The sequence below is a fragment of the Salvelinus fontinalis genome, chromosome 26, assembly GCF_029448725.1.
Source record: "Salvelinus fontinalis isolate EN_2023a chromosome 26, ASM2944872v1, whole genome shotgun sequence".
Taxonomy (NCBI): Eukaryota; Metazoa; Chordata; class Actinopteri; order Salmoniformes; family Salmonidae; genus Salvelinus; species Salvelinus fontinalis.
Genome location: NC_074690.1, coordinates 1,998,379 through 2,014,992, shown reverse-complemented (window position 1 = coordinate 2,014,992; position 16,614 = coordinate 1,998,379). Strand labels below are relative to the sequence as shown.

Here is a 16,614-nt window from a genome sequence, read left to right as displayed (position 1 = left end):
ACAAGGTTATTAACATGATGTACTGGGGCCACATGGCAAGGGTATTAACATGATGTACTGGGGCCCTATGGCAAGGTTATTAACAGGATGTACTGGGGCCCTATGGCAAGGTTATTAACAGGATGTACTGGGGCCCTATGGCAAGGGTATTAACATGATGTACTGGGGCCCTATGGCAAGGTTATTAACAGGATGTACTGGGGCCCTATGGCAAGGTTATTAACAGGATGTACTGGGGCCCTATGGCAAGGTTAATGCACACAGATTGAGAGAGATACCCAGATTGAGAGAGATACTCAGATTGAGAGAGATACTCAGATTGAAAGAGATACTCAGATTGAAAGAGATACAAAGATTGAGAGAGATACTCAGATTGAAAGAGATACTCAGATTGAAAGAGATACTCAGATTGAAAGAGATACAAAGATTGAGAGAGATACTCAGATTGAGAGAGATACCCAGATTGAGAGAGATACTCAGATTGACAGAGATACTCAAATTGACAGAGATACTCAGCTTGAAAGAGACACTCAGATTGAGAGAGATACTCAGATTGAGTTAAAACCAGCATACACAGTAAATTCCAGGAAGCAACATTGTGAAACACTGCTCTTGTACTTTAACTTTACTTTACTGCAAAGCCTGAGTACCAGTCTGGTTCTGTTCTCTAAAAGCCTGGGTACTAGTCTGGGTCTGTTCTCTAAAAGCCTGAGTACCAGTCTGGTTCTGTTCCCTAAAAGCCTGGGTACCAGTCTGGTTCTGTTCTCTAAAAGCCTGGGTACTAGTCTAGGTCTGTTCTCTAAAAGCCTGAGTACCAGTCTGGGTCTGTTCTCTAAAGCCTGGGTACCAGTCTGGTTCTGTTGTCTAAAAGCCTGGGTACCAGTCTGGTTCTGTTCTCTAAAAGACTGGGCACCAGTCTGGTTCTGTTCTCTAAAAGTCTTGGTACCAGTCTGGTTCTGTTTTCTAAAAGCCTTGGTACCATTCTGGTTATGTTCTCTAAAAGCCTGGATACCAGTCTGGTTCTGTGTGTCTAAAAGCCTGGGTACCAGTCTGGTTCTGTCGTCTAAAAGCCTTGGTACCAGTCTGGTTCTGTTCTCTAAAAGCCCGAGTACCAGTCTGGTTCTGTTCTCTAAAAGCCGTGGTACCAGTCTGGTTCTGTTCTCTAAAAGCCTGGGTACCAGTCTGGTTCTATTCTCTAAAAGCCTGGGTACCAGTCTGGTTCTGTTCTCTAAAAGCCTGGTTACCAGTCTGGTTATGTTCTCTAAAAGCATTGGTACCAGTCTGGTTCTGTTCTCTAAAAGCCTTGGTACCAGTCTGGTTCTGTTCTCTACAAGCCTTGGTACCAGTCTGATTCTCTTGTCTAAAAGCCTTGGTACCTGTCTGGTTCTGTTCTCTAAAAGCCTTGGTACCAGTCTGGTTCTGTTCTCTAAAAGCCTTGGTACCAGTCTGGTTCTGTTGTCTTGCCAACTCCTTATCACGTATTGTCACACCAAACATTGTTGGTATGATCGCACACATAGATCTGGTACCAGATTAGACCTCTAACCTGATCGCACACACAGATCTGGGACCAGATTAGACCTCCAACCTGATCGCACACACAGATCTGGGACCAGATTAGACCTCTAACCTGATCGCACACACAGATCTGGGACCAGATTAGATCTCTAACCTGATCGCACACACAGATCTGGGACCAGATTAGATCTCTAACCTGATCACACACATAGATCTGGGACCAGATTAGACCTCTAACCTGATCGCACACACAGATCTGGGACCAGATTAGATCTCTAACCTGATCGCACACACAGATCTGGGACCAGATTAGATCTCTAACCTGATCACACACACAGATTTGGGACCAGATTAGACCTCTAACCTGATCGCACACATAGATCTGGGACCAGATTAGACCTCTAACCTGATCGCACACATAGATCTGGGACCAGATGGCAAGGTCAAATGTAAAACGTCCTATACCAGGACTATTCAACTACTTTTAACACCAGGTGACTGGAATCTCTGTCTCTAGCCAATTAGAGATGCTAGCCAATGATGATCTACCAGGTAGAACGTAAAGCAGCAGTACATCAGCCGTCCAGACAGCTGACTGGTCCTGTTATTTATCATGTGTGACAGACTAGGAAAAACTGTGAATCCTGTCTCTCTAACCCACCGTCGGGGAAGTCCGGCTGGCTGAGGTGCAGGTCGTTGCAGGTCCTGGCAGGGTTGTCCTGTGTTCCCATGGGGAACTTCATCCTCTCGATGTCCTGCTTCAAGTTATTCAGGGACCCGAACACGTCCTCCATGTCCGCTGTGGCCTCCATGTCGTAGTCCGCCATGCCTCCCGCCTCGTCGCCCTGCACGCCGTCGTCCTCCGCCTGGCGTCTGTTCTTCCTGCTTGCCTGCTGCATGGGCAGCGGCTGGATGATGTCGCCAGGAGGACCCTGAACGGAAGAGCACAGAGGGTTAAGGGGTCAGTGAAATTGGCCAATCAGAGACAGGCGAAAAGGTCAATTTAAAGTGGATAATCGTGAGCTCTTGTTGAGAGAGGAAATGTTGACTTACAGGAGCTCCGGGTGGTCCAATCATACCAGTGTCTCCTTTCTGGCCAGCTCCACCCTAAAAAAAACAGACACAGGACACAAGATGACACATGGAAGTTATCACACCAGTCATACGTGACGGAGAGATCTTCTAATGGGATGTTTCTTTACAAGCACTTTGTGACATGGGCTGATGTAAGAAGGGCTTTATAAATACATTTGATTGGATTTGATTCTAATGAACAGAACTTACTGATGATCCCTTGGACCCCTTAGAGCCTACATGTCCCTAGGTGAAGAAAAGAGAGGCACACAGTGAACAATAAGACTAGGACCATGATGAAATGGTAGACATGAAGATGTTTTGACGAGGAACTTACAGGAATTCCAGGAGGACCAGGAGGACCAAGAGGACCAGCGGAACCTCCAACACCCTATAGAGACACAGGACAGCAGTATTGACCAATGAGATGACACTTTACAGCAGTATTGACCAATGAGATGACACTTTACAGTAGTATTGACCAATGAGATGACACTTTACAGTAGTATTAACCAATGAGATGACACTTTACAGTAGTATTAACCAATGAGATGACACTTTACAGTAGTATTAACCAATGAGATGACACTTTATAGTCGTATGAACCAATGAGATGACACTTTACAGTAGTATTAACCAATGAGATGACACTTTACAGTCGTATGAACCAATGAGATTACACTTTATAGTCGTATGAACCAATGAGCTAACACTTTACATAAAGGTGTAGATAATAAAAGGTTAATATAATGTCATTCCTCGACTATTAATCATCTGTTTATAGATAGTTAATCAATGAGTAATAAACTTGTAAGTCACTTACAGTGTCTCCCTTGCCTCCACCAGTTCCCTGGGGTCCAGGCAGGCCTCTGTCTCCCTTCTCTCCAAACTCACCAGGTGGTCCAATCAGACCAATCAGACCGGGGTGACCCTGGAGGACAGAGAGCGAGACAGAGAGAGAGAGAAAGAGAGAGGAGGGGAAGAGAGAGAGAGCGAGAGAGAGAGGAGGAGGGGAAGAGAGAGGAGAGAGAAGGAGAGAGAGAGAGAGAGAGAGAGAGAGAGAGAGAGAGAGAAAGAGAGAGGAAGAGGGGAAGAGAGAGAGAGGAGGAGAGAGGGAGAGGAGGGGAAGAGAGAGAGAGAGGAGAGAGAAAGAGAGAGGAGAAGGAGAGAGAGAGAGAGGAGGAGGGGAAGAGAGAGGAGAGAGAGAGAGCGAGAGAAAGAGAGAGGAGGGGAAGAGAGAGAGAGAGAGAGAGAGGGGAGGAGAAAAGAGAGAGAAGGAGAGAGAGAGAGAGGGAGAGAGGGTGAGGGAGAAAGAGAGGTGGACAATGTTAGATGGGATATTCACACAGTACATTACAGATAGGCCAACAAGAGAAAGAGAGAGAGAGAGAGAGAGAGAGGAATTGCTTCAGACGAACTGTCACATAAATAGTGTATACAGACATCCACAGACAGGAGACATGCTGTTGGAGAGATGTAGTGATCAATCACACACAAATCACAATTGTTGACATCTTTGTTTATAACAAACATCTGCTGTTCAATTATGCCAAGTCACAATAGGTATATTAAACTAATGAGCTGAAACCACATGCGACCTTATGAATGTACTCTGTGTCCGCAGGTGCCAGAACACTCTTAGTTATGACGGTAGAGGATTCTTCTGTTTATAGTGGTGTCGTATTTAACAACGGTGGTGTGTCTACGACATCCGCTGCCGTAGCTAGAGGTTATAGTCTACTGCAAAGCCCACGAGACTACTATTACTGCTGCACGCTAGCTCCAAACCAATGATCATTACACACGTTAGATTACATTACGTATACATATTCAATTACCACGTTAAATCACACTGGAGAGTTGACTCCGTAAACTACAAACGTTGTTAAATTTCAAAAGAGAGAGGGAGAGATAGAGAGCGATGGAGATAAAGAGAGAGATAACCTTCTCTATAGTAGCCTTACCTTTTCTCCCTTACCGCCAGGAGTTCCTTTCAAGCCAGCGAGACCAGGAGGACCCTGGAAAGAGACAAAAAACACTCAGGAATCAGTCTGTCACAGTGGATGGAACAGTATATCTAAGCAGTGGATAGAACAGCATATCTAAGCAGTGGACGGAACAGTATATCTAAGCAGTGGATGGAACAGTATATCTAAGCAGTGGATGGAACAGTATATCTAAGCAGTGGATGGATGGAACAGTATATCTAAGCAGTGGATGGAACAGTATATCTAAGCAGTGGATGGAACAGTATATCTTAGCAGTGGATGGAACAGTATATCTAAGCAGTGGATGGAACAGTATATCTAAGCAGTGGATGGATGGAACAGTATATCTAAGCAGTGGATGGAACAGTATATCTAAGCAGTGGATGGAACAGTATATCTAAGCAGTGGATGGAACAGTATATCTAAGCAGTGGATGGAACAGTATATCTAAGCAGTGGATGGAACAGTATATCTAAGCAGTGGATAGAACAGTATATCTAAGCAGTGGATGGAACAGTATATCTAAGCAGTGGATGGAACAGTATATCTAAGCAGTGGATGGAACAGTATATCTAAGCAGTGGATGGAACAGTATATCTAAGCAGTGGATGGAACAGTATATCTAAGCAGTGGATGGAACAGTATATCTAAGCAGTGGATGGAACAGTATATCTAAGCAGTGAATGGAACAGTATATCTAAGCAGTGGATAGAACAGTATATCTAAGCAGTGGATAGAACAGTATATCTAAGCAGTGGATGGAACAGTATATCTAAGCAGTGGATGGAACAGTATATCTAAGCAGTGGATAGAACAGTATATTTAAGCAGTGGACGGAACAGTATATCTAAGCAGTGGATGGAACAGTATATCTAAGCAGTGGACGGAACAGTATATCTAAGCAGTGGATAGAACAGTATATCTAAGCAGTGGATGGAACAGTATATCTAAGCAGTGGATAGAACAGTATATCTAAGCAGTGGATAGAACAGTATATCTTAGCAGTGGATGGAACAGTATATCTAAGCAGTGGATAGAACAGTATATCTAAGCAGTGGATGGAACAGTATATCTAAGCAGTGGATGGAACAGTATATCTAAGCAGTGGATAGAACAGTATATCTTAGCAGTGGATGGAACAGTATATCTAAGCAGTGGATGGAACAGTATATCTAAGCAGTGGATGGATGGAACAGTATATCTAAGCAGTGGATGGAACAATATATCTAAGCAGTGGATATAACAGTATATCTAAGCAGTGGATAGAACAGTATATCTAAGCAGTGGATAGAACAGTATATCTAAGCAGTGGATGGAACAGTATATCTAAGCAGTGGATGGAACAGTATATCTAAGCAGTGGATGGAACAGTATATCTAAGCAGTGGATGGAACAGTATATCTAAGCAGTGGATAGAACAGTATATCTAAGCAGTGGATAGAACAGTATATCTAAGCAGTGGATGGAACAGTATATCTAAGCAGTGGATAGAAAAGTATATCTAAGCAGTGGATGGAACAGTATATCTAAGCAGTGGATGGAACAGTATATCTAAGCAGTGGATGTAACAGTATATCTAAGCAGTGGATAGAACAGTATATCTAAGCAGTGGATGGAACAGTATATCTAAGGATAAGTTACCCCAATATAAGGTGCTTTGAGTTGGAGAAAAAGGGCTACGTAAATAAAAAAACCTTGTAATTATCATGTTGTTATTACCATTGGTCCAGGAGGTCCGTCCATTCCAGAAGCACCAGGAAGTCCTTGTTCACCCTGAGAGTAAGTATCACATCATCCATTACATTATCCTTCACACTATCCACCACATTACCATTACCACACAATTTTAATCTTGCTAATGTGACAGTAAGTATATAGCAGACACTGTCATCTGATTCGTTAGGACTTGAATCGAGCGTGTTAACTCATTTTATTGATTTATTTAACCCTTATTTTACCAGGTAAGTTGACTGAGAACACATTCTCTTTTACAGCAACGACCTGGGGAATAGTTACAGGGGAGATGAGGGGGAATGAGCCTTCTGAATGAGGCTCATTCAGAAGGCTCATTCAGAGAGAGCGAGAGAAAGAGCTGGGGATGATTATGTGATCGTGATGGTATGACGGAGAGATTTGGGAATTTAACCAGGACACCGGGGTTAACACCCTTTCTCTTACGATAAGTGCCATGGGATCTTTAGTGACCACAGAGAGTCAGGACACCCGTTGTAATGTCTCATCTGAAAGAGGGAACGCTACACAAGGCAATGTCCCCCTCACTGCCCTGGGGCATTGGAATCTCCTCAGAACAGAGGAAAGAGTGCCTCCTACTGGCCCTCCAACCCACTTCCAGCAGCATCTGGTCTCCCATCCAGGGACCGACCTGGACCGACCCTGCTTACCTTCAGAGGCTTCAGAGGCAACTCATGACAGTGAAACTGTAACGTATAGATCATAAATAACAGATGACGTATAGCTAGGTAACTCACGACAGGGCCGGGGATTCCACGCAGGCCGTCGGGTCCAGGCTTCCCAGGGGGCCCCTGGGGTCCGACAGGTCCAGTTTTACCATCAGGCCCATCGGCTCCAGCCTCACCCTGCAAAACACAATCACAACAACATTCATTACCACTGTATCAATATCTTCAGCCACATCCTGGAGTTACATAGTAGTAACTCCCAGCTACATTCAAATACATTCAGCATGACCTTCCAGAGATACCTTATATAGCCTGCGGTAGTGAGGGTTCCTGAGGAGAGGTTTGAGAACCACTTGCCTGGGTAACCAGAGCAATAAGCTTCTTTTCAATACATATTATAGACAAGGAAGACAGAGAGAGATCTAGAAATTAGACTTGTGAAAACGGTTTAATACAGTTCAATACAGTTGTATCGTACTACTACAACTGACTCGAAAAAAGTTGAATGGCCGATATCAATACTACACAGGTCAGTGTCTCTTGGCTAAGAGTTGAGGAGAGACGGACTGCATCATATCTTCTTTTTATAAGAAACATTTAATGTGTTGAAAATCCCAAATTGTTTGCATAGTCAACTTACACACAGCTCTGACACACACACACATACCCCACCAGACATGCCACCAGGGGTCTTTTCATAGTCCCCAGGTCCAGAACAAATTCAAGAAAGCGTACAGTATTATATAGAGCTATTATTGCATGGCACTCCATTCCATCTCTTATTGCTGAAATAAACAGCAAACCTGGTTTCAGAAAACAGATAAAGCAACACCTCATGGCTCTACTCTATTGGACCTGGACAGTTTGTGTGTCTGTATTGATATGTAGACTACGTGACCTGAATGTATTGACCTGAATGTATTGACCTGAATGTATTGACCTGAATGTGTATGTATTGATATGTATTGACCTGAATGTGTATGTATTGATATGTAGGCTACGTGTCTCATTTTTAAATTGATGTAGTTCTGTCTTTGAGCGGTTCTTGTCTATTAATGTTCCGTATTATGTCGTGTTTTGTGTTTTGTGTACTCCAGGAAGAGTAACAGCTAATAGGGATCCTTTTGATCATGTTTTGTGTTTTGTGTAACTCCAGGAAGAGTAGCTGCTGCTTTTGCAACAGCTAATAGAGATCCTAATAAAAAAAATGATATATACATACATACAGTACAAGGCACACCTGTTAATTGAAAAGCATTCCAGGTGACTACCTCATGAAGCTGGTTGAAAGAATGCCAAGAGTGTGCAAAGTTGTCATCAAGGTAAAATGTGGCTATTTTAAAGAATCTCAAATGTAAAATATGTTTTGATTTGTTTAACACTTTTTGTTGGTTACTATATGATTCAATATGTGTTATTTCATAGTTTTGATGTCTTCACTATTATTCTACAATGTAGAAAATAGTAAAAAAAATAAAGAAAAACCCTGGAATGAGTAGGTGTCTCCAAATTTTTGACTGGTAGCGTATATATATATATACTGAAGTTCTCGGTAGGATTCTATTCAAATTAAGTTTTATTCAAATCTAAACAGATAAAGCACCTTTCAAAGGTGTTTGGGAATTACAACAATCACACAGAGCCTCAGTCACCACATGTCATCCATCAGCCATGAGAACAGACACAAAAGATTGGAGATCCATGGATTTACCGTCAGATTGGATAACGGGGTTGGAGGATTAAACCGTTCTGCATTAAACCGTTCTGACAACCAATTAGAAGCCAGCTTTGACAGACCAGGAAGTTCTGAGAGGCTTTTGTCCTGTCTCCATCACATCAACTCTAATCCTACACTTCTGTTTGAATGGACGTGTGTGTATGTGTGTGTCTGTGTGTGTGTCTGTGTCTGTGTGTGTGTGTGTGTGTGTGTGTGTGTGTGTGTGTGTGTGTGTGTGTGTCTGTGTGTGTGTGCGTCTGTATCTGTGTGTGTGTCTGTGTGTGTGTGCCTGTGTCTGTGTCTGTGTCTATGTGTGTGTCTGTGTGTGTGTGTGTGTCTGTATCTGTGTGTGTGTGTCTGAGTGTGTCTGTCTGTGTGTGTGTGTGTGTGTGTGTGGGTGTGTGTGTGTGTGTGTGTGTGTGTGTCTGTGTCTGTGTCTGTATCTGTATCTGTGTGTGTGTGTGTCTGTGTGTGTGTCGGTGTCTGTGCGTGTGTGTGTCTGTGTGTGTGTGTCTGCGGCTGTGTCTGTGGCTGTGTCTGTGTGTGTGTGTGTGTGTGTGTGTGTTAGTGATTGTGCCTGTGTGTGTCTGTGTCTATGTGTGTGTGTGTGTGTGTGTGTGCCTCTTACCTTAGAACCCTTCTCTCCTTGTCTTCCCTCAGAACCGGCTGGTCCAATGGGTCCCTGAGGGGAAAGAGGCACCACTCATCAGCTTGGTATACAGTGTCCAATCACAGATGGTTAAAACAGTCTAAAGACAATACAACATCAATCAATCAGAAACCCCACAGAAACCCAGCCTAAAATCTATTTAGTATACACTTGGGAAAAAACAGAGCTTATTCAAGTAAATATATATACTGTATGATGAGTAATAACTATTGATGATAATTTCTCATTATATGACGGATGACCTTGACTAGAAGCAAATGACTATACTATGACTGTTTTAGGAATATATTATGACAATATTAATACCTATATGACTATATTAATACCTATATGACTATATTATGCCTATATGACTATATTAATACCTATATGACTATATTAATACCTATATGACTATATTATGCCTATATGCCTATATTAATACTATATTACTATATTAATACCTATATGACTATATTAATACTACACTAATACATATATGACTACATGCTGACTATATTAATACCTATATTACTATATTAATGCCTATATGACTATATTAACACCTATATGACTATATTAATACCTATATGACTATATTAATACCTATATTACTATATTAATACCTATATGACTATATTAATACATATATTACTATATTAATACTATATTAATACCTATATGACTATATTAATACCTATATGACTATATTAATACCTATATGACTATATTAATACTATACTAATACATATATGACTATATTAATACTATACTAATACATATATGACTATATTAATACTATACTAATACATATATGACTATATTAATACCTATATGTCTACTTTAATACTATACTAATACATATATGACTACATGGTGACTATATTAATACCTAAATGGCTATATTAATACTATACTAATACATATATGACTATATTATGCCTATATGACTATATTAATACCTATATTACTATATTAACACCTATATTACTATATTAATATCTATATGACTATATTATGCCTATATGACTATATTAATACATATATGACTATATTAATACCTATATTACTATATTAACACCTATATTACTATATTAATACCTATATGACTATATTAATACCTATATGACTATATTAATACTACACTAATACATATATGACTATATTAATACTATATTAATACCTATATGACTATATTAATACTATATTAATACTTATATGACTATATTAATACTATATTAATACCTATATGACTAGAGCTCTATGGGTCCTGGTCAAAAGTAGAGCACTACAAAAGGAATAGGTTTCCGTTTGGGACAAAGCCCTTGTTCTTGTCACCGTGCCAACCCGTCACCAATCCGTCACCAACCCGTCACCAACCTGTCACCAACCCGTCACCAACCCGTCATGCAGTGCCAACCCGTCATTATTTTACAGTATTGGTGTAGCAGTTTATAGCATTTTACTGCTCTCCATTAAAACGTGATGGCTTTAATTGGACCAGGTTGTAAAAGTGATGGCTTTAATTGGACCAGGTTGTAAAAGTGATGGCTTTAATTGGACCAGGTTGTAAAAGTGGTAAGAAAACATACTGTAGGGCTGTTTCCCAAATAGCACCCTATCCCTTAAAAAAGTGCACTGCTTTTCCACCAGAGGGACGAGTGTGCCATTTAGGACGCGGGTAATCTCGTGTGGACATTGAGGCGGGTTGTGTGACACGATCAGCAGGAAGTGCAGGAGGTAGAAATGACATCTTGATATCCTGGACTTGAGTGTTTATCTCACTGCTCTCGCATCGCTGTCAGACGAACTCAAACAGGTTGCTATTCTATTATAAAACTAATAGAACCGTCTCTGAATATTATACAACTAATAGAACAAAACCGTCTCTGAATATTATAAAACTAATAGAACAAAACCGTCTCTGAATATTATAAAACTAATAGAACAAAACCGTCTCTGAATATTGTAAAACTAATAGAACCGTCTCTGAATATTATAAAACTAATAGAACCGTCTCTGAATATTATAAAACTAATAGTACAAAACCGTCTCTGAATATTATAAAACTAATAGAACCGTCTCTGAATATTATAAAACTAATAGAACCGTCTCTGAATATTATACAACTAATAGAACCGTCTCTGAATATTATAAAACTAATAGTATAAAACCGTCTCTGAATATTATAAAACTAATAGTACAAAACCATCTCTGAATATTATACAACTAATAGAACCGTCTCTGAATATTATACAACTAATAGAACAAAACCGTCTCTGAATATTATAAAACTAATAGAACAAAACCGTCTCTGAATATTATAAAACTAATAGTACAAAACCGTCTCTGAATATTATAAAACTAATAGAACCGTCTCTGAATATTATACAACTAATAGAACAAAACCGTCTCTGAATATTATAAAACTAATAGTACAAAACCGTCTCTGAATATTATAAAACTAATAGAACCGTCTCTGAATATTATACAACTAATAGAACCGTCTCTGAATATTATACAACTAATAGAACCGTCTCTGAATATTATACAACTAATAGAACCGTCTCTGAATATTATAAAACTAATAGAACCGTCTCTGAATATTATACAACTAATAAAACCGTCTCTGAATATTATAAAACTAATAGTACAAAACCGTCTCTGAATATTATAAAACTAATAGAACCGTCTCTGAATATTATAAAACTAATAGTACAAAACCGTCTCTGAATATTATAAAACTAATAGAACCGTCTCTGAATATTATAAAACTAATAGAACCGTCTCTGAATATTATACAACTAATAGAACCGTCTCTGAATATTATACAACTAATAGAACAAAACCGTCTCTGAATATTATAAAACTAATAGTACAAAACCGTCTCTGAATATTATAAAACTAATAGAACCGTCTCTGAATATTATACAACTAATAGAACCGTCTCTGAATATTATACAACTAATAGAACCGTCTCTGAATATTATACAACTAATAGAACCGTCTCTGAATATTATAAAACTAATAGAACCGTCTCTGAATATTATACAACTAATAAAACCGTCTCTGAATATTATACAACTAATAGAACCGTCTCTGAATATTATACAACTAATAGAACCGTCTCTGAATATTATACAACTAATAGAACCGTCTCTGAATATTATACAACTAATAGAACGTCTCTGAATATTATACAACTAATAGAACCGTCTCTGAATATTATTCAACTAATAGAACAAAACCGTCTCTGAATATTATACAACTAATAGAACAAAACCGTCTCTGAATATTATACAACTAATAGAACCGTCTCTGAATATTATACAACTAATAGAACCGTCTCTGAATATTATAAAACTAATAGAACCGTCTCTGAATATTATACAACTAATAGAACCGTCTCTGAATATTATAAAACTAATAGAACCGTCTCTGAATATTATACAACTAATAGAACCGTCTCTGAATATTATACAACTAATAGAACCGTCTCTGAATATTATACAACTAATAGAACCGTCTCTGAATATTATACAACTAATAGAACCGTCTCTGAATATTATACAACTAATATAGTCACTTATCTAGTATGAAACCGTCTCTGAATATTATACAACTCATTTAGTATAAAACCGTCTCTGAATATTATAAAACTAATAGTATAAAACCGTCTCTGAATATTATAAAACTTATATAGTCACTTATCTAGTATGAAACCGTCTCTGAATATTATAAAACTAATCTAGAACAAAACCGTCTCTGAATATTATAAAACTTAAATAGTCACTTATCTAGTATGAAACCGTCTCTGAATATTATAAAACTAATCTAGAACAAAACCGTCTCTGAATATTATAAAACTTATATAGTCACTTATCTAGTATGAAACCGTCTCTGAATATTATAAAACTAATCTAGAACAAAACCGTCTCTGAATATTATAAAACTAATCTAGAACAAAACCGTCTCTGAATATTGGCTTGTGTGGAGAGTTGCTGCTCAACCAAGGCAAATCAGATATGTATTATAGTCCATTGTAGCTAAGTATTTAAATTCAGCAATATCTACAATTTTGGATAATGACGAGTAACCTTGCCTGAAACCTGGAACATGTGTTAGCTCTGTTAGCGAATACCTTTGGAACCTGGAACATGTGTTAGCTCTGTTAGCGAATACCTTTGAAACCTGGAACATGTGTTAGCTCTGTTAGCGAATACCTTTGGAACCTGGAACATGTGTTAGCTCTGTTAGCGAATACCTTTGGAACCTGGAACATGTGTTAGCTCTGTTAGCGAATACCTTTGGAACCTGGAACATGTGTTAGCTCTGTTAGCGAATACCTTTGAAACCTGGAACATGTGTTAGCTCTGTTAGCGAATACCTTTGAAACCTGGAACATGTGTTAGCTCTGTTAGCGAATACCTTTGAAACCTGGAACATGTGTTAGCTCTGTTAGCGAATACCTTTGAAACCTGGAACATGTGTTAGCTCTGTTAGCGAATACCTTTGCGGGATCACAAAGTTTTCTTGGCAGACACTTACCCTCTTGCCGGGTGGTCCTGGAGGTCCAGCTTCTCCAGAAGGACCAGATGGACCCTGAAACAACACCCCCCCGACCAGTTACAATAGGTACCACAACAACAACAACAACAACAACAACAACAACATCATCAACAACAACAACAACAACAACAACAACATCATCAACAACAACAACAACAACAACAACAACACCCCCCGACCAGTTACAATAGGTACCACAACAACAACAACAACAACAACAACAACAACAACAACAACACCCCCCGACCAGTTACAATAGGTACCACAACAACAACAACAACAACAACAACAACAACACCCCCCGACCAGTTACAATAGGTACCACAACAACAACAACACACCCCCCGACCAGTTACAATAGGTACCACAACAACAACAACACCCCCCGACCAGTTACAATAGGTACCACAACAACAACAACACCCCCCGACCAGTTACAATAGGTACCACAACAACAACACCCCCCGACCAGTTACAATAGGTACCACAACAACAACACCCCCCGACCAGTTACAATAGGTACCACAACAACAACACCCCCCGACCAGTTACAATAGGTACCACAACAACAACAACAACAACAACAACACACCCCAACCAGTTACAATAGGTACCACAACAACAACAACAACAACAACAACAACAACAACAACAACAACAACAACATCATCCTAAACAACAACATCATCAACAACAAGAAATAAGCTATTTGCCACACAAGCCTGTCATCATTCACTTTGAACTGGAGGGTGTTTTTACAGGCAGCAGCAACAGAACGAAATTAGATCATTAGAAAGCATTTAACAAAATACACCTGAATGGATTTCTGCAAATATGTAAATACCACGGGAGTCCTCTTACATTTGGGGAACTTTACATTCCTATTGATCAAACCACCATGAAAACATAGTCTCTCTCTCCCTCAGTTATGCATTTTTAAAAAAGCTACCTTTATTTAACCAGGCAAGTCAGTTAAGAACAAATTCTTATTTACAATGACGGCCTACCCTGGCCAAACCCGGATGGCGCTTGGCCAATTGTGCGCCGCCCTATGGGACTGCCAATCACGGCCAGATGTGATACAGCCTGGATTTGAACCAAGGACTGTAGTGACGCCTCTTGCACTGAGATGCAGTGCCTTAGACCGCTGCACCAATCGGGAGCCTAACGCTAGCTAGCTAGCTGCTGGGAGGATGTTGTCATTGGACGAGTGGCTGACATTAAACCCCCAACAACAAGATCAACAACTAATGCTAGCCAAAGCAAGATGAGCTAAAATCTAACGAGGGAACAGTACAGTAGGAAAACCCTCTCAAACTTGTCATCATTGCACTGATAGACAGTGGGGAATAGTACTGTAGCCTGCTCGCCGTTCCTGCCAATGCATGCTTGTCCCAACCGCCGATTTTACACCTGAATGGGAACTTGCCTACCCGCCCGCCCGTTTGATCGATGCCAAATACATTTGATTGACAACTAAGAGATATTCTAACTGTGGTTAACAGTCATTTCAAGTTCAGAGTCGCTAGCTAGCAACGTGATTCACATTTCTCGCTAGCCAACCAAATGACACCTGCATCTTTAGCTGTAGCCCCAGAAAAACTGAAAAAAGTCAGTCACTCGCCCACTCGTCCATTAACAACATCCTCCCAGCAGCTAGCTAGCGCTAGGTTCCGTGTTTTTAGCTTGGTAAATCAATAACTACATAAATAGATAGGCCTGGAACACCGCTCGCAGTCGGTGTTCTAATTCATCTCAAAGGTGTTCGATGGGGTTGAGGTTAGGGCTCTGTGCAAGCCAGTCAAGTTCTTCCACACCGAGGTCGACAAACAATTTCTGTATAGAACTCGCTTTGTGCACAGAGGCATTGTCATGCTGAAACAGGAAAGGGCCGTCCCCAAACTGTTGCCACAAAGTTGGAAGCACAGAATCGTCTAGAATGTCATTGCATTCTGTAGCGTTAAGATTTCCCTTCACTGGAACTACGACATTTGACAAACTGACTTGTTGTAAAGGTGGCATCACTGAACTCTTCAGTGAGGCTATTCTAATGCTTGTCTATGGAGATTGCATGGCTGTGCGCTCAATTTTATACACCTGTCAGCAGTCGGGTGTGGCTGAAATAGCCGAATCGACTCATTTAAAGAGGTGTCCACATAATGGTGTATATATCGTGTATTTGTGTACAAGACTACTCCCTACTTATTTTTTCTCTCCTCACTAACAGCAACATCACAATCCTATAGCCTCAAGGGTATTTTCCTGGTTAAATAAATCAAAACTTACTGGCTGACCAGCGTCTCCGTCATCTCCCTTGTCTCCGGCCAAGCCATCCAATCCCTGAGGAGATACAACAGAAAGACAAGTCAGGATATCACTTTCTAAGTTGATATAACATGCGAGATCTCTTCCTTTTTGCTAGCATCGATCATAATCTACTGTTACACTTCAATTCATTACATTTATACTGTCTAAGAGGTCTCTGCCTAGCTTCCCTCCTGTGATGCATCATGACATTCCCTTTATATATCCCCGTAGTACTTACACCAACTCCAGGCTCTCCAGGGGGACCTGGGTCTCCAGGGAAGCCAACGGGTCCCTAGAGAGAGAGAGAGAGAGAGAGAGAGAGAGAGAGGGAGAGAGGAGAGGGGGAGAGACAGTCATTAGAGGGAGAGAGAG

At 40.2% G+C, this 16,614-nt stretch overlaps 1 protein-coding gene across 1 annotated transcript in view; it reads right to left on the bottom strand.

Annotated features, from left to right (window-relative positions):
* Positions 1-16,614, bottom strand: part of LOC129823540 (collagen alpha-1(XI) chain-like) — a gene marked incomplete in the record, with an annotated part of 214,728 nt that overhangs the window by 8,265 nt on the left and 189,849 nt on the right. Inside the window, 12 exon segments of the mRNA XM_055882338.1 lie at positions 2,180-2,450; positions 2,572-2,625; positions 2,803-2,838; positions 2,930-2,983; positions 3,416-3,523; positions 4,557-4,610; positions 6,300-6,353; positions 7,070-7,177; positions 9,346-9,399; positions 13,915-13,968; positions 16,222-16,275; positions 16,481-16,534. Coding sequence (XP_055738313.1) covers positions 2,180-2,450; positions 2,572-2,625; positions 2,803-2,838; positions 2,930-2,983; positions 3,416-3,523; positions 4,557-4,610; positions 6,300-6,353; positions 7,070-7,177; positions 9,346-9,399; positions 13,915-13,968; positions 16,222-16,275; positions 16,481-16,534 — 955 coding nt within the window.